General features: G+C 34.4%; 1 protein-coding gene and 1 pseudogene across 1 annotated transcript in view; one reads left to right on the forward strand and one right to left on the reverse strand.

Annotated features, from left to right (window-relative positions):
• Slc26a7 (solute carrier family 26 member 7) overlaps positions 1–16,708 on the reverse strand; it is a 108,131-nt gene that overhangs the window by 34,429 nt on the left and 56,994 nt on the right. Inside the window, exons 6-9 of the mRNA XM_027952229.2 lie at positions 14,790–14,942; positions 11,050–11,132; positions 8,807–8,954; positions 6,530–6,643 (exon numbers count right to left, since the gene is read on the reverse strand). Of these exons, the coding sequence (XP_027808030.1) occupies positions 6,530–6,643; positions 8,807–8,954; positions 11,050–11,132; positions 14,790–14,942 (498 nt within the window). The remainder of the gene's footprint in view (positions 1–6,529; positions 6,644–8,806; positions 8,955–11,049; positions 11,133–14,789; positions 14,943–16,708) is intronic.
• On the forward strand, positions 3,725–3,800 carry LOC114106442 (small nucleolar RNA U3; annotated as a pseudogene).

The raw sequence follows: 16,708 nt of genomic DNA on the forward strand, positions 1-16,708 counted from the left end.
GGGCAAGTGCCCCGTCAATTATTCAGCTAAACAACCTCTCAAACAGAACTTAGAACAGGCCTTTCCATGTTGGCAGAAGCTGAGGAAGTTTGTCCTCTCATATTTAATAGAACTACTCACTAACACATCACAGTGGGTATAAAGGGGAAAAATAATTCTTACATGGAAATGAGTCATTAGGCTTTAAATGATTGTCCATAAAAGAGATTAAATAGTACATCAAACTGACCATTTAGGAGTAATTGGTGGTTTTATGTGGTAAGAATTTCTTAAACAATAAAATATGATACCTGTAATTCCTTTGGCCTAGAAAGATCTAGGTGTTGAAGTGCAGACCACAGATCCATTCAGAAAGCAGCTCAGTGACTGAGTAAATCTACGTTCTTGTGGAAAGGAAACAACACTAACTGCTAAGGTTTGTTTCAAGACACAAAACAACGACATGTATCCTTTTTGTAGGACTTTTTACTCCTATGCTTACCGCATACCTGAAACCAAAACCTTCCTTCTTAGGGGCTGGAATGAACTTAATTTGGACAAATTGCTTGAAAGGATCTGAGTCAGAGGGGCAACAAGACGTCTCCAAGGTCATAGACACAGGGAGTTAAAAAAGCCCACAGGCAATATAAATATGTACTGAATTGGGATCCCTAAAAGCCAAGTACATTTTGGCACAACTCTATATATTGATAGTTTTTCTGCCTCCTGCCAATAAGAGTTGATGATTGGACTCTGTGTGTTCAGTGGGAAGGTGGGGACACTGCAGAGCACAAAATGAGATTGAGATTAAGAAACTTTAGAAAATGGGCAAGATAATTTTTTTTTCTCTCTCTCTCCTTAAAAGAATAAAATGGCAGTTAAAAGAAGAGAAGATGAGGTGACAATCTTATTTTTAAGAGTTTTAAATGTTGATAATAATCTTAATATAAATACATACATGTGTCAAGTGATTTCTAAAGATTTGTTTACTTTTGTGTTTTGTTTTCCTATATTAATAACTTGTCTTTTCTCCTTGAGTCAAAGTAGGACATGCATCATAGTTCTAATATTAAACATTGGCTCTGATTGTAAAGTGGAGCATTTGATTTAGTAATGGAGAGTTTGCAAACACACAGTGGCCTGCAGCTGTGTGCAGTAGTGTTCAAAGTGAGGCAGTTCTCTCAAGTTTTTGCTTTAAAAAACAAGCTAAGATTTGCAAAGCCACACTGTTAAGTAAAAATTCAAATGTATTTTAAGATATATATATATATGTATATATATATATATATGTGTGTGTGTGTGTGTGTGTATTATATAACAATATACTAAAAATTTGTTATATATAACAAAAAATTATTATATATAAAAATATATATAAAATGTTTTGTATATATATAACAATATGCTAAAAATTACTGTTGAGTAAAAACCCAAATGTATTTTAAGATTCATATATATATGAATTTTTACTATATTGTTATGTGTATAATATATATATTATACACATAACTATATAAAATTATATAAAATATATATCTATATAAAATTATACACATATATATACAATATATATACAAAAAACTATATAAAATTATACACATAACTATATAGTTATGTGTATAATATAATATATATATATATTATATTATACACATAACAATATAGTAAAAATTTTTATAGAACTTGCAACCTAAATAATTCTACTTGAAAAGAATGAAACACAACTACATTTAAGCTCTTCTCTAAATAATATTAACTTTCTTTTTGGTTTTTAATCTTCAAAAAGAAACAAAACCGAAGTAGTTCCTTCTTAATAAGTTTCAGACCTAGACTGTAATTAGTAATGATATGCATTCACACCCTTAATTATCCACAGGGCAACCAGTGCCCAGGTATACTGTTCGACTCTCCATGTCATATTAAATGCCCAGAGATTTTTTTATTTTAAAATTATCACCAGTCATATTTAATTCTGCATAGAAGTTAGTGAAATAAAATCTCTATTTTCTTCTTATGTCATTCTTAAGTAAGATATATGTTACATGTTACTTACAAAGAAAACAGGCATTAGCATTATCCTTAACTATACATATATTTGACTGGAGAAAGGGGACAGTCCAGACATTTCCTTCTTCAGTAGTAGTTAAACAATGCAGATAGGTGGAGACCTCACTGCATGCACAATCTTGTGGAAAATAACAGGATGGTGAAAGAGATGGTGGGGGGAAATGGACGGTAGAAAGAAAGAAAAGGCAGGACACTGGGTATCTAAGGCTAGAGTAAGAAGGTGTTCAAGAAGATGCAAGCAATGAGCCAAATTTTTTGAAAGACTAAGGGAATATCGTTTGGCAAATTAGAACCCAGAGGCAATCCTAGTGTTGCAGAACAACACACCAGCTGTTGTTTTCAGTTGTGGCTGCGCTGCCTCTGCAGCAGATGCTGTCTGGCATCCCTCGTGGTTCCGTGATGCCTCCCCAAGTCCCAGAAGAGCACTCGTGTATCTCTTCCGTTGGAAGTGAAGAGAAGCATGCAGTGGAGAGAGCCAGGGGACTCTGAGCCCCCTCCCATAGTTAGCATTCATCAGAAGGAAGCGGGGGAGAAATGTAGCATTCATTTGTGCTATGAGTCCAGGCGGCACCAAGATTTTCTTATTCTGCTAAAGGCCTTTCTTAGAGGCACGTGCTTTGGATGTCACATCTAAAGGGGGTCACTTTAAAAAGGGTTTCTTCTATACCTGGGGAATAGAAATGTATCCAGGCCTTTAACCACAGCAGTTGATATTAAATGACCCCATCTTTTGTTACTCCTATTCAAACATTTTAATCTAAATAGGAATAAAACATTAAAAAGCTTTCCCCTCTGCTTACTTGTACTGAAGAGCCTAAATTCCCTAACCAATACATCTCTATGTGGCTCTTGAGCATTTGAAATGTGGTCATCCATATTAAGATGAGCTGCAAGTGTAAAATACATGCCAAGCTTCTAAGTCTTAGTACAGAAGGAAAATAATATAACAATATTGTTAATAAGTTCTAGATTATTATTATTATTATTATTATTATTATAGATTATTATTATAGAGTCCAGGTTAAATTATATTTTTACTATACCGGCTAAATTAAGTTATAGTATTAACATTAATTTTATCAGTTTCCTCTACTTTTTAATGTGTGGCTGCTAGGTATTTAAATTACCTGAAAAACCTCCTGTTTCTAATGAAGAGTGCTTCTCTAAAATATATGACTTGCATTTAAAAACTTATGCAAAGCCTTTTATGGGTTCCAAGCAAGAAGCATTATGATCATATTTGCATTTTAAAAAGATAACTGAAAATGTTTCAGAATAAAAGCGGTTAGTAAATCAATTAACAAATATAACATAGTTATCACTAGTTATCATTAGGCTAAAAATTGAAAGGCATCAAAGTCTTCTAGGATAGTTTACTGTTTATAAATCTAGTTCCGAAGAGAGTCACAGACATATAAGGGGCTGTTTTGTGAGATCATGTCACAAAGAAAAAATGTTTCCACAAATAGCCTATTTTGAACTAAACTTTTAATATTTGGCTTGTCTAGAGCTTCCTTAAAACCATGTCAGTTATCAGTTATACCCACATAAACTTAACAGTTGTAATGTTAAAGGTCTGAAATGACTACCATGGGAAAGCATTCTCAATTTAGTATACACATTAAATCATATTCTTTCCCTATGCAATTTAATGGAAATTATTAGAAAGATCGGTGACAAGACTATACTTTCAGGGATCATTTCTATAGTATGTTACTAGAAAGATCTGTGACAATCTCAATAAAGCAGAGAATCATAAAAATATTCTACTAGTAAGCTTTGTTTCCCTGAACTGGTGTTTTGTTAGGGTTTTTTTTTTTTTTTTTTTTTCATTTCTTTTGAAGTTGGATGGATACCATGTGGGGGGGGATCTCTATTAAATAAAAATTCCTTAGAAAAGTTCTGTTTTCTAATCATTCAAATATGTGGCCTCAAGAACAGAGAAGAGAAAGGGCATTCTTCTATCCCTGCCCTATTAATCAAATTTATGCCCAACTCAGATTTTAAAATAAGTACAAGCTTTCTCAAAATATTCTTCCTCTTAGACATTTGAGGTTGAAAGTTACAAAGATTAATCAGAGGGTTTTCTGGTTACTAAAATAGTAATTAGAAAAGTATGGTAAATACCTAAGGAGACCCCAGAGAAGGCACATATTCAAAGTGGAAACACCTCTGGGATTCTGTTTTAACCTTTTCTGTCCATGTGACAAATGAGAATGCTACCTTGGTCAAGGTCCCTCAGCAAGCTGAAGGGGGAGCCAGGGCCAGAAAACCATCTTGTTGCATCCCAATCAAACTAGGATGTTTTAATATTATGTGTTTTTTTAAAAGGTTCTAGAAATATCTCATTACTTTAAAAATAAAAATAATAAAATCAGCGATAATCACTAACATTTTAAAGAGCATTTATTTGGTGGTTAGGTATTGAATTAAAGCATATGCTAACACATTTAATCTTTATGATATTGTAATTTTATTTCAACAGATGAGTCCATTTAAACAAGAGAAGTGAAGTTACTTGTACAAAGTCACCCAGCTATATGTGGTGGAGCCAGGTCACAAGCCCAGGCTCTGGAACTCATGTCTTAACCACTCTTTATGTTTATTGATCCTGAATATGAAAAGAAGAAACTTAATATACTCACATTCAGTTCTCAGAGTTAAGGATGACTTTTACATATGCTACAAATTTAAGTGTCTAAACTTAGATCACAAATATTTGAGAGTACAGTTTGCAAAAATATTAGTGCCAACACACAATGAAATTATACTTGAAATCACTATGTAAAAATCCATCAAACAGCCAGGCACAGTGGCACATGCCTGTAATCCCAGTGGCTCAGGAAGCTGAGGCAGGAGGATCATGAGTACAAAGCCAGCCTCAGCAACATAACAAGGCACTAAGCAACTCAGTGAGACCCTGTCTCTAAATAAAAAATGCAAAATAGGGCTGCAGATGTGGTTTAGTGGTTGAGTGCCTCTGAGTTCAATCACCAGTAACCATCCTCCACACCTCCCCCCCAAAAAAATCAATCAAATGACTTGATATCAAGCAAACAAAGTTTGCATGAGGAGTGCACTTTTTTTTAATATTTATTTTTTAGTTGTAGTTGGACACAATACCTTTATATTTATTTATTTATTTATTTATTTTTTTATGTGGTGCTGAGGATCAAACCCAGGGCCTCTCATGTGTTAGGCAAGCACTCTACCACTGAGCCACAACCCCAGCCCATGGAGTATACTTCTTAACTCATGAATTTTGGTAATTATTTGTAAGCTGAATTAATGCATTTGGAATTGGTTGCTGCTTCCCCTGTGCTCCAAAAAATGTTTTATTAGTTTTATGTCATGTTTTAATATGTATTTATGTGTATTTTTCTTGACACTTTCCTTCAAGGTCAAAAACCATATACTTTTCAAATTGTTTTTCTACAGTCCAAAGAAAACATTTAATGTAGGACAGACCTCCAAAACCTCTTTGAATTAGCAACAAGTTATTTATAAATTCTCATTCAATTCCTATTTTAAACATGAAGTGTTTTATTAATGATTAGCTATTACTAATGTCTTATATTAAGATACACATGGATTCTCTTGCACGAAACAGTGGTTAAGACAGCAAGGTTTGAAGTGCATTTATCTGTGTTCCAATCCCAGCTCTGCTACTCACTAACTCTGTGAGCAGGGTAAATTACTCCAATCCTCTTTTTCTCAACATTCTCATTTAGAAACTGAGAACAATAAATTATACCTCCTTCTTAGAATTGCCTAAAGGATTAAAATGAGTTCACTTATATAAAAACATGACATGCAATTCCTGGCATATACTATTACTGTTTCCACCAATACCATTATCAATGACAACACATCATCTTCCCTATCATCATCATCCTCTTGCTAGCACCCAGCAAATTCTTGGTATTTGGTAGGCCTCTGATAAACACCAAACTGCTTTGAGTTTAAAAAAAAAAAAAAGTAGCAATTGATTATTCTCTTAAAATATTCACATACTTCTGTGCCACATTCATTCACTGTGCATCTCTATATACAGGAATACCAGTGTCAGGATTGGTTTTGCATATAATGGATTTTATTTTTTTATTTTATTTAAAGGAAGTGAACAAAATTATTAAAAAAAAAAAGTCACCTTGACTTTTTAGATGAATAGAAAAAAATCAGAGTGACCACTAGAGGGAGCTTTGGTTTCAAAGGTTGCTAACAACAAAGCTTCCATTTGTACAGAATTTTCCAGTTTGTTTATTGAATCACTTAGCCTGGAGAAGGGCTGTTCATAAGAAAAGAGGGAGAAAGGGAGAGAGGGAGGAAAGGGAGAGACTTCCAAAAAATTTGAAGAAGTGGAAATACTTTCAGGACTTTACAGACACTATCACTCCCACACTTTCATAATGGAAGTGGAGACCCAGTAGTTTCCTTATTACTCTTCTTTTGTTCTTTTGTCCCTGCTGAATGATCACCTTACCTGTGTCTTTGCCCCTGTGCTATATAGGCCAGCCGTTCTCCCCATGGCTGCAGCACTTGGTATGCAGAAGAAAAATGAAGGAATCACATTGCTGAGGCCATGAGCCAAAACTTCCTGCAAGATTGAAAATGGGAGAATGTATAAGTTCTTAATCGCAATGGATTCTTAAAGACCACAGGTACAATTGTCAGAGACAAATTATTGCAAAAGCCTGTTAGTATTCAATTTCTCTTTTCCCCCACAAGTTGTGAGGGATTTAACAATTATAATAAAAATAGCTAACATTTATTGAGTGCTTACAATGAGCCAGAAACTGTTCTAAGCACTTTACTCATTCAATCCCATAACAACCTTATAAGGACACACTATTTATTTATTCTCTCTGTTGCCAGCTTCTCCTCTTTTAAGTCATTACAATGGGGCTTTTATTCCTATCAGTTCACCAATGACCTCCACAATGCTAAACCCAATGGTTAGATTTTACCTTACTTGACCGAAAACTTGAGCATTTGACATAGTTACTAGCTTTTTCCTCCTTAAAGCCTCTTTCACTTGGCTTTTAGGACCTTATACTTTCTGGTTTCTTCCTGCCTCTCTGATCCTTCCTTCTCAATTTCCACCGTGGTTTCTCCTATCTAACCAATTGCAAATACTAGATCATTTCACTTCTTTATTTCTCTTCAGCTATATCTAGCTACCAAAACCAAAACAAAACTATCCAATGACAATTCCCAAATTTAGATCTCCAGCTTCAACCACTCTTTGAACTTCAGATCTCTACAGACAACTTGCTGTTCAGTATTGCCATTTAATGACTAACAAGTACATCAACCTTACTATCTAGAGTGACAGATTTCTACCACCTCAACTGGGTCCTCCCAGTTTTAGGTCAGGTAAGGTAAAATCTAACCATTGGGTTTAAGATTTCCCCATCTTAAATTTGAAATGCTTAGTCCAAAAGCTTTGGAGTTATTCTAGACTCTCCACACCATTTCTTTCACCAGCTGGCATGTGGATGTCATCGGGAATCCTGACACTCTCATTTCCTTCATCACTACATCCTGGTCCAAGTCATCACATCTCTCCTGGATTATTGCAAAAGCCTCCTAACAGTTTGTCTGCATTTGTTGTTGTCAGCAAACACAGACAAACATTCCTGCCTTCAAGAAGATGTGGTTCTAATGAGGGAATATTGACCAAAAAAAAAAAAAAAGATAAATATGGAAATTAAAGCAGTGGAGACCAAGGGAAATCTGGAGTTTAAGAGCTTAGATGACCAAAGGTGCCTTCCCTAAGAGAGAAGCACTGAAATAAAGCAGTTGTGTCAGATATCCAGAGGAACAGCATTAGCTAGAGGATTCAAGGAAAATATGGATGGTTAGCCATGATAATGAGGCTTCTACCCAAGGATCCTGGGAAGCCATGGGGAAAAGTGGAAGAAAGACAAGGTCTATGTTGTCAGCCATTGTATCCCTCATACCTAGGTCAGTATCTGGTACACAGTTAAATCAATTTACAACTATAGAATGAATAAATCTTCTTTTCTGAAGATTAAAAAACTGGGACACAGGAGTAAGGTCACATAATATCAGAAGTGGGATTTATATACAGGTCTAGCATTCATAACCGCTACACCACAGCTTCTTTTCTGATCTGTGCAGCTCTGTAGGGCTACAAAACTTGAAGCAATTCACTGTCAGAAATATATTCAGAAATATAACCAATCTTTATTCTTTGGTATTCTTAGAAAAGACCTTCACATCCTTCACTGTCTTACTAAGAACAATACCAGTATCGGACTTTGAAATCCATAATTTTTAAAAGTTAATACACAGTTATAAATACGTTTGGATTCTTGGCTAAAATCAAATGATAGAGAATATCAAGGTGTATTTCTCTCTTTACAAAAAGTATTTTTGAGTCAGGCACCTGTAATTTTTAAGTATATACCTATAATTCCAGCAACCGGGGAAGTTAAAGCTGGAGGATAACAAGTTTAGCAAGGTTCTCAGCAACTTACTGAGACCCTGTCTCAAAAAGAACCCCTGGGTTCAATCCCTAGTATTAAAAATATATATATTACATATTCTTAACAATGAAAGCCAGATTTCAGCTTTCTGTGATTGATGGAGATTTTTCTTCTGTTGTTTTCTTTTCTACCATTCATGTTATACATTTAGGGAAGTTATAGTTTTTCTAAGTTCAACATTTTCAGGATCTGAGAGTACATAGAACACTAGGACAATGGGGTGAAAATGGTCTGAGGACACACTCCACCTGATTGTCATCGACTGAATATTTGAATTTTTTGGCAGATCCTTGAGCCAGAGCCAGTGAGGCCACGTAGCCTACGAGTGCCACTCCGAAAGCTTCAGTGATTACTGCAGAGAGGATGTTCATTGGGGGAGCTCTAGGTGGAGGAATTCTGTGAAAAGAAAGAGCAAATTGAAGTTGCCAACCTTCATGTAATTTCTGTAACAACTTGCCATGAATGGAACTATAGTAATGACTCTAAAGTTTACGTGAAATACCCATGAGAAAACCAAGCAGTCTTGCCCTTAAAAGTCCTTTATTTTCAACATTATTTAGCAAAAAAAGCAAAATTGTAAGGAAGACCACACGCTCAGTTCCATGCATCTAACTGGCACTTACACCATGGGAATTCAGGTTACACCGAAACTGACTCAACAAAAATTTCCTGTATCAGAAACAAAAGCAATTCTGGAATGTTCTTTCATCCAAACCTTTCCAAATATTTATTTGACCGGCATTGGAGATTGTATTTCCTCCCTTAAAGGATACTACAAAGCTATATGCAAACACTAGTTTATTGCCAACTACAGTTCTTGGGTTAATTCTTGAATTTGCCATTGAGTTAATTATCTTAATTATATTTTTAACTCAATCCTTTCACAAAACACTTCACTATAGCTTACATATGTTAAGAAAATATGTAGAAAGATTCTATCTACTCTGCCAAATATAGGGCCACACTTAATTGTTCTCTGTTTCAAAGAATTGCTTAAAATGTTTCTCAAATAATACCCAGCTTGGGTATTTGAAAATGTTTTCAGATAATACTTTGAAAACCACTTAAATCAAAGTATCATCGTTTATAAGACTTATCCAAAAAATCCCTATGGTAAAAGCAGAAGAAAAAGGGAAGTGAATTCATGTTGATTTAATTATTAGTATGTAAGTAGAGTTTTGGTCCTTTCTTATTAGCTAATTCATTTAATTCTCCCAAAAGTCCCCAAACCAAGTACCATCATAACCACTTTATGGAAGAGAGAACGTTTCAAGAAAGATTAGATAACTCATCTAAAGTCATAAAGAGAATGGCTGAGTTGGGATTGGATCTTAGCTTCACCTATTTTCTTGTTCAATCTATGATTATTTAAGATGGTTCCAGAAAGGTCACTTAAAATAAGAAAATGAGAGGGGACGGAGGAGACATGTGTCTTACTTCCCAATGTACTAATGTTTACCTTCAAGACAAATTAATTTGTATGATTATTGTCCCAATCAATATATGTACCATAAAAAACTACTACTATGCCAAAGTATGAGAATTTTTATCTCATGAAAATTTAGTATACCCAATAAACAAACTGACCTAAAAAGAAAGAATAAATTGATTTTCAAGGGTAGAAAGGCAAAGAGAACTTTGGAAAATTGAAATAAATTCAATTAATCACCCTTAACCTTTATCCACCTAGACAAGTAGAGAGATATTTAAAATTGTCTTTTTAATCACTGAGAATTGTTCTACTGTTCCTCAATTATAGTATAGTTAGAAAGCAAAATTGAGGGGTGGAAGATAAAAACTTAGAGGACCCAACAACTCTAACTTTGTCCCTTATTTGTATATTCAGCCCATTAAAAGCAAACAATCCATAAGACCTTTTCTCCATTATGCCTTCTCTTCTTTCAGCCTATTTTTGGAGTGACCTTCTGCCTTCTGGGGTGTACCACCTCCTCTGTTGTTAAAAGTTCTCTTAGGGTCCAGAGGAAGGCTATAGGTAGGTGGGAATCCCCCTTTTATTCTTCTAGCCTCCCTCACTATTCAAGTCTACCCAGGCCTGTGGGATTGGTATTTCAGATAGATACTTTTCCACCTGTATCAATGATTTAGGTAAAATAAAAATATTCATAAGAATATGTAGATGGGGGTAATAGGGTTAACTAAACCCCAGTGCATAACTCTAATTGGCAAATTCAATACCTTCCACTTTTTTGAGTAATACCTTTATAAATATTATGTGAATCTTCTACCTGAAATAATGCTATGTAAGTACCAATGTACTTAGTAATGTATGAACTTATAGTCTAGGAGTACTGACTGTTTCCCTTCACATGTAGTATTTGTTTCTATCATTTTGTAATGGACATTAATTAGAAGTTTGCCCCTTAAGGTATACAAAAAGAAAAGAAATGCTTACCCACCCACCCCCCAAGTCCCTTCCCCTATCAACAAACAAGAAGCAGACAGACATTATATTTTTAGAAGACTACATTACCCTTTTGGGATACGACCAACTACTTCTAATCCATATGTGTTTTCCATATTGGTACAATAACAAGCAAAAGATGCAGCAATAATCTGTGTGGTTCCATGCGGGGGGAAAAAAAGAAAAATATATTACTGGCCTTTTAAAACCCTTAAAACCATTTTTTGAAGTGAACACTGCATGTCCCATGATTACCAAGAGTAAAGCAACAATTACACATATTTTTTTAAATTAGAAAAATATTGGAAGTCCAAAGGTCAGGGATACTGGAAAGATGATGGTTAGTAGGTAATAGGTGAACAGGAGAAGTTGGACAGGAGGCCTAAATTCTGTTGGTTTATAGCTCAGGAGGATAAAGATGTTTGAATGTTCCCAATACAAAGAAATGATAAATGTCTGAGATGTTGGATATACCAATTGCCCTGATCTGGTCATGACACATTGTATGCAAGTGTTGAAATGTCACACTGTATTCTACAAATATGGACAATTAAAAATATATTTAGAAAGCTCAAAAGGTCACTCTGAATTTTGAAAGTACATATGTAGTCTCAAAATTAGATGATATCTCAGTATTATGGCTTTTCTAAAATTTTTATATCAACCCAGTGTGTCCAATTTGGAAGGGAAGTAACACAGAGAATACAGGGATGAGTGAGTGTGTGTGTGTGTGTGTGTGTGTGTGTGTGTGTGTATATGCGTGTGTGTGTGTGATGTATGCATGTGCATGCACACAGACACATCAGTCCAACCTAAATACCTGTCTGTCATGACACAAAGGGATGCTTTGTAAAACAGCATATTTTCCCTCCATGAAGACAACCTCTCAGGAGTTTGAAGTGTGGATTAATATCTCTAATCTATGTTAGTAACAAATGATGATTTACAATTCTGTAAATAATTTGTGAATTTTGAACTTTTACTGTATCTTGAAGTAAAACATTGGTTCACTGCCCATTGGATCCATGCTTTTTAAATGACCCCTGTGGAGCTTTGGACACCCTATCATGCTGTTACTGATACATGCCAAGCAGGGTCACCTGTTCTCTGCTTATACCTATCATCATGTTTAACCCACATTCCAAGCCAGTCTGCCTGTGTTTTATAGCCATGCCAAGTGACTATTTTCCATCCATTTTCACACTCTCTGTTTAGGATAATTTTAATAGACACTGAGAATTTCACATGGTTATGTTATCAGTTTGGAATGGTTATCTCGTTAAAAGAGATAAACCAATTATATACTTAGAGTACAAGTTACCGTACACATGGGCAGAAACAAAGTATAACATAGTTACACTAATGAAATAAGGAACATCCAACAATTAATGCCCAATGAAACCATTTTGTATGTTTTTCCCCCTATCTGTACATGTCTGTTGATATTTAACTGAATACGTTTCTAATTATTAAGTGGGCTTAAAAAGCCAAACGTATTGAGGATATTTTTATAAATGTATTTGTTTATTTATTTTAATTAGGTATACATATGTCTTGAGAATTTTTTTTAAAGATTTCATCTCACTCCAGTCAGAATGGCAGCTATTAAGAATACAAACAACAATAAGTGTTGGTGAGGATGTGGGGGAAAAGGCACACTCATACATTGCTGGTGGGACTGCAAAATGGTGCAGTCAATATGGAAAGCAGTATGGAGATTCCTTGTAAAACTGGGAAAAGAACCACCTTTTGAATATTTTAATAAACAGAAAAATCTATAAAACTGCTAACAGATTATATTGTTAAATTTTATAAATATTTTAATATGATAGTAATATTTTAAATCATAGAATTAGCCTTTCAGACAGTGTCTTACTTCCTCACTGTATTTCTTTATCAGTTGAGTCTTTGGTCCTTCTTCGGTGTTATTTAATATCATATGTGTGTATAAGGCCAGTGCCACCCTTACACTCAGTCATTAGGAGATCCTGCTGGGGGGGGGGGGCAGTGTTTTAATGATTCCAATCTTGCCCTCCTCCATCTCTAGCCTACTCCATAAATGGGAGTTCTATTGAGACAGGAAGATGTGCCCAACTCGTACTGTACCTCTCTTTTTGATCTACAGTATGGAACTGAGGAATATATTATTTCATGCCCAAATGGCCCTCTGTCCATGTGTCCATTTCCCTAGGACTATCTTACTAGGGTAGCCCAAGGAAAGCCAAGACACACTTGTTATGTCTTGGGGAACTGTTTGGAGTTTAGACACGAGAGCAGGAATATTCACACATATTCAGGTGAATCCCCTCATGGTTGGCATAAAGCAGGAGTGGCAAGATAAGGAGCAAGCCAAGAGGCTCTCTCCTCAGGCCACCACATTCTAGCACAGCTCAAAGAAGTGGGAGAATTCTCCACCCTACCCTGGTTTTCAAGGTCATTACTAGGGTACATTAGTCAAGATAGAAAACCACTCCTGTTTTACTTAACATTTTGATCTGTGATTTTTAAATAGTTGAGCTTTTACCAGTACTTTTGGTATGATAGTAATATTTTAAATCATTGAATTAGCCTTTCAGAATTTGCCATGGGTCTTATAACTGTCACACTGTATATGGAATATCTTTTATTTTAAGAATAGTTCTTACTATTTTTTCAGAAAATTTCAACTTATTATGAGCTTAAGAGCCTTCCCCCAGCGTTATTTTCAATTTTTTATTTTATGGAAACTTATATTGTATAGCTTCCCAACATAGGCATTTCTCAATATCTGTAGGACTTTGAGAAATGATGGTATGTTTCAGAATTATTACTGTGAAAGCTAATGATTGTGGCACTCTGAGATCTATGGCTCATTTGAAATATACACACACATATGTAGCTCACATTTATTAATGTGTATCTCACTGAACTGTCAAGAGTATAGCATCATACTTGGCCTCCATCTCAGTTCTGTAGAAATGAATTGTGCCCTACAGAGGCAGCTTCCAATGTTCTTGTCTTTTATAGTCCTAAACCTACAATATTCAACATTATAAAAGGATATTTTAAAAATAATTGAAATTATTTAGACAGTATTTGTAAGATATGTGTGTGTATATAACACAAATGCCATAAAGCTATGAATAAATTAGTAGATTTATTAGAAGTGGTTGTGTTAATATTTCAATTTGACACTTTGTTTAGTTAAGGTTCCCATTAAAGGTGCTTAAATTTTCAAAACATATATTTTCATGCCACAAGCCTTGGGAGCAAATTATATTGTACTGCTTTGCCAGGTACAACAACAACAAACTAATTTTTTAAAGAGCCTGCCCTACCAATGAAAATCATGAGCATCCTTTCAGTAAGACAAAATTATGTCGGTAACAAGTATAAACAAACTAATAATCATTAGCAGAAAAATTTTAGTTGATAATATTTCTCTATATATCATACAGATGTTGTATTGGTAGGAGGTGGTATCATATTTTATTGCTTTACATAGGATCATGACAGACATCTTTTGAGTCTCACCCTTAGAAATATCTCTTTGAGATCCTAGATTATATGTTCTCTTATTTATGTAAAAAATTAAAGGCATATGAGAAATGCTGTATAAATTGAGAACATGTGTGCCTCCTTTTTAAAATTATTGACTCAAAATGTTTCCTGTTCTTACATTAATGTATAGCCACGCAAATTAGCTCTACTTTAATGAGACCCAGGAGTAGTTATGGGTTACTGTAGACAATATAGTAAGCATCTGCCGATTACCCCAACCAAGGACAGGCTCTGGATAGCAGAAAGCTAAATGTTGATTTCATACTTACCAAAACTAAATCGACAGGAAGAACAACTTTAATTTTCCTTTTAAATTGTTCATTCAGCTCCTTAACAAGAACAAGGACCACGATGCTCAGCAAAGACAAGAGCAGTGCTTCCAGTCGGACAGACTTGATGTTTTCAAAGACGTATGCATAAATCTACAGGAATGAGAAAAAAAAAAAAAAAAATCCAGGGTCTCCCACAATATACCAGTATGGAAATCTGGCCCAAATTAAATTCAATGCTGTTTTATAAAAAGGTCTTAATGACTGGGAGGTGAGAATGTAGAAGGAGAAGTAGAGCAAAGCTACATGTTCATGTGCATGTACAAAATTGCTTTTGATTATTCCATCAGACTCAGAGTTTGCTCCCACCTACACAAGGACACTACTGGAAAGAATGACTCTTCTGGCTTTTTCCCTAGCACTTAAAAGGTAGAAGTTCTACGACTCATTAGTTATATGTAGATTCAGCATTAAGAGCAGCAAGAGGCCTATAGACCCTTTACCTTTGACCCCACCACTTCTCCTCAAAGCCAGAACCAAACACACACATAAGTCACACATAAAGGAGTTAAGAACTGGTATTTAATGGACATCAGATGTTTGGCTTCATGTAAAATATTACCATGTTCTTAGTCACTCAGCATTTATTTATTTGTCTATTGCAACATATTTATGCCAAGCACTATGTCAGTGCTACATTTACAATGAGGAACAACTTATGTGCAGCCTTAGTATCCACAGAGTATATGGTCTAGTGTAGGAATTGCTAATTAAAATGTTAACTAGCACAATATGATGCTATAGATATGGAAGGGGTATCTGAAATGTATAACTTAGAGATGAACCCTTGCCAAGTAAGATAAGTGGGAATTAACCAGGTTAAAGATAGGAAGGAGATAGGTGAGTGAGAAGGAATCTGAACAAAATGTTTTGTCAAAAGGCAATATAACTCCGGCATAGAATGTGGAGAGAAGAGTATAAGATTTCCCGAAAAATACGGTCAGAAACCAATACAATTGTTTGTCTTTAAAAGCAGGCCTATGTGAAATCATGCTGACATTAAAGAATGAGCTTTCTATTAGAAAGAAGATACAATCTACTAACATCAGACACTTGATTTTGGTAAGTTAGGATAATGAAATAAATGTAAGAATTAATCATGGAAAAGAAAAAAAAATTAAAGCTGTTTCTAAAATTAAAAGTTTATGTTTATTCAACTAAGTGTCAAATATATTTTTTTCAACAACTTAGGGTCCTATTGATAATTATATAAGCATCTTATCTAGCAGCATAAAAAAGATGGGGCAAGATTTTTAAAAATTCTAAATTGAGTACTAAAGGGGAAAAAAAAATAACTAACCTAAATCCAATCCTATCTCTACCTGAACATTTGATATAAAGAAACCCAACCAATTTTTTCTAATTAGAAAAATAACAACAATTCTCAAATTCATATCATGTCAGTGCTATTTAATATAGAGTATTAAATGCATAAGAATAAGAATAAGAAAACTTTGAAGGAGAATATTTGTGAGCTTATACTATAAAACATAAAAGCAGAGTAATTGATAATATGATACTAGTATTAAAATCTGAAAGAAAAAAGAGAAAACATATGAAAGCCCAGAAAGATATTAATTGCATTATAGAAAAGATTATCCAATAACCCATGTTTGAAACAAAATTAAGTGACATGAAATAAATTCTAGATTAAAAGGGTTAAATATAAAAATTGAAGTCACAGAAAAAGTAGGCATTAAAATGGGCAGAAGACATAACCAACAAAAGAAAGGACCAATAAACATATAAACAAAGAGCTAAAACACAGTAGTCATTGAGAAATATAAATTCAAACAGTAAAAATCATATTTTTCTTCTATCAAATTATTAGTGATTTTTAAGTAATAATACTTGATGCT

This window comes from Marmota flaviventris, chromosome 15, assembly GCF_047511675.1.
Source record: "Marmota flaviventris isolate mMarFla1 chromosome 15, mMarFla1.hap1, whole genome shotgun sequence".
Lineage (NCBI taxonomy): Eukaryota > Metazoa > Chordata > Mammalia > Rodentia > Sciuridae > Marmota > Marmota flaviventris.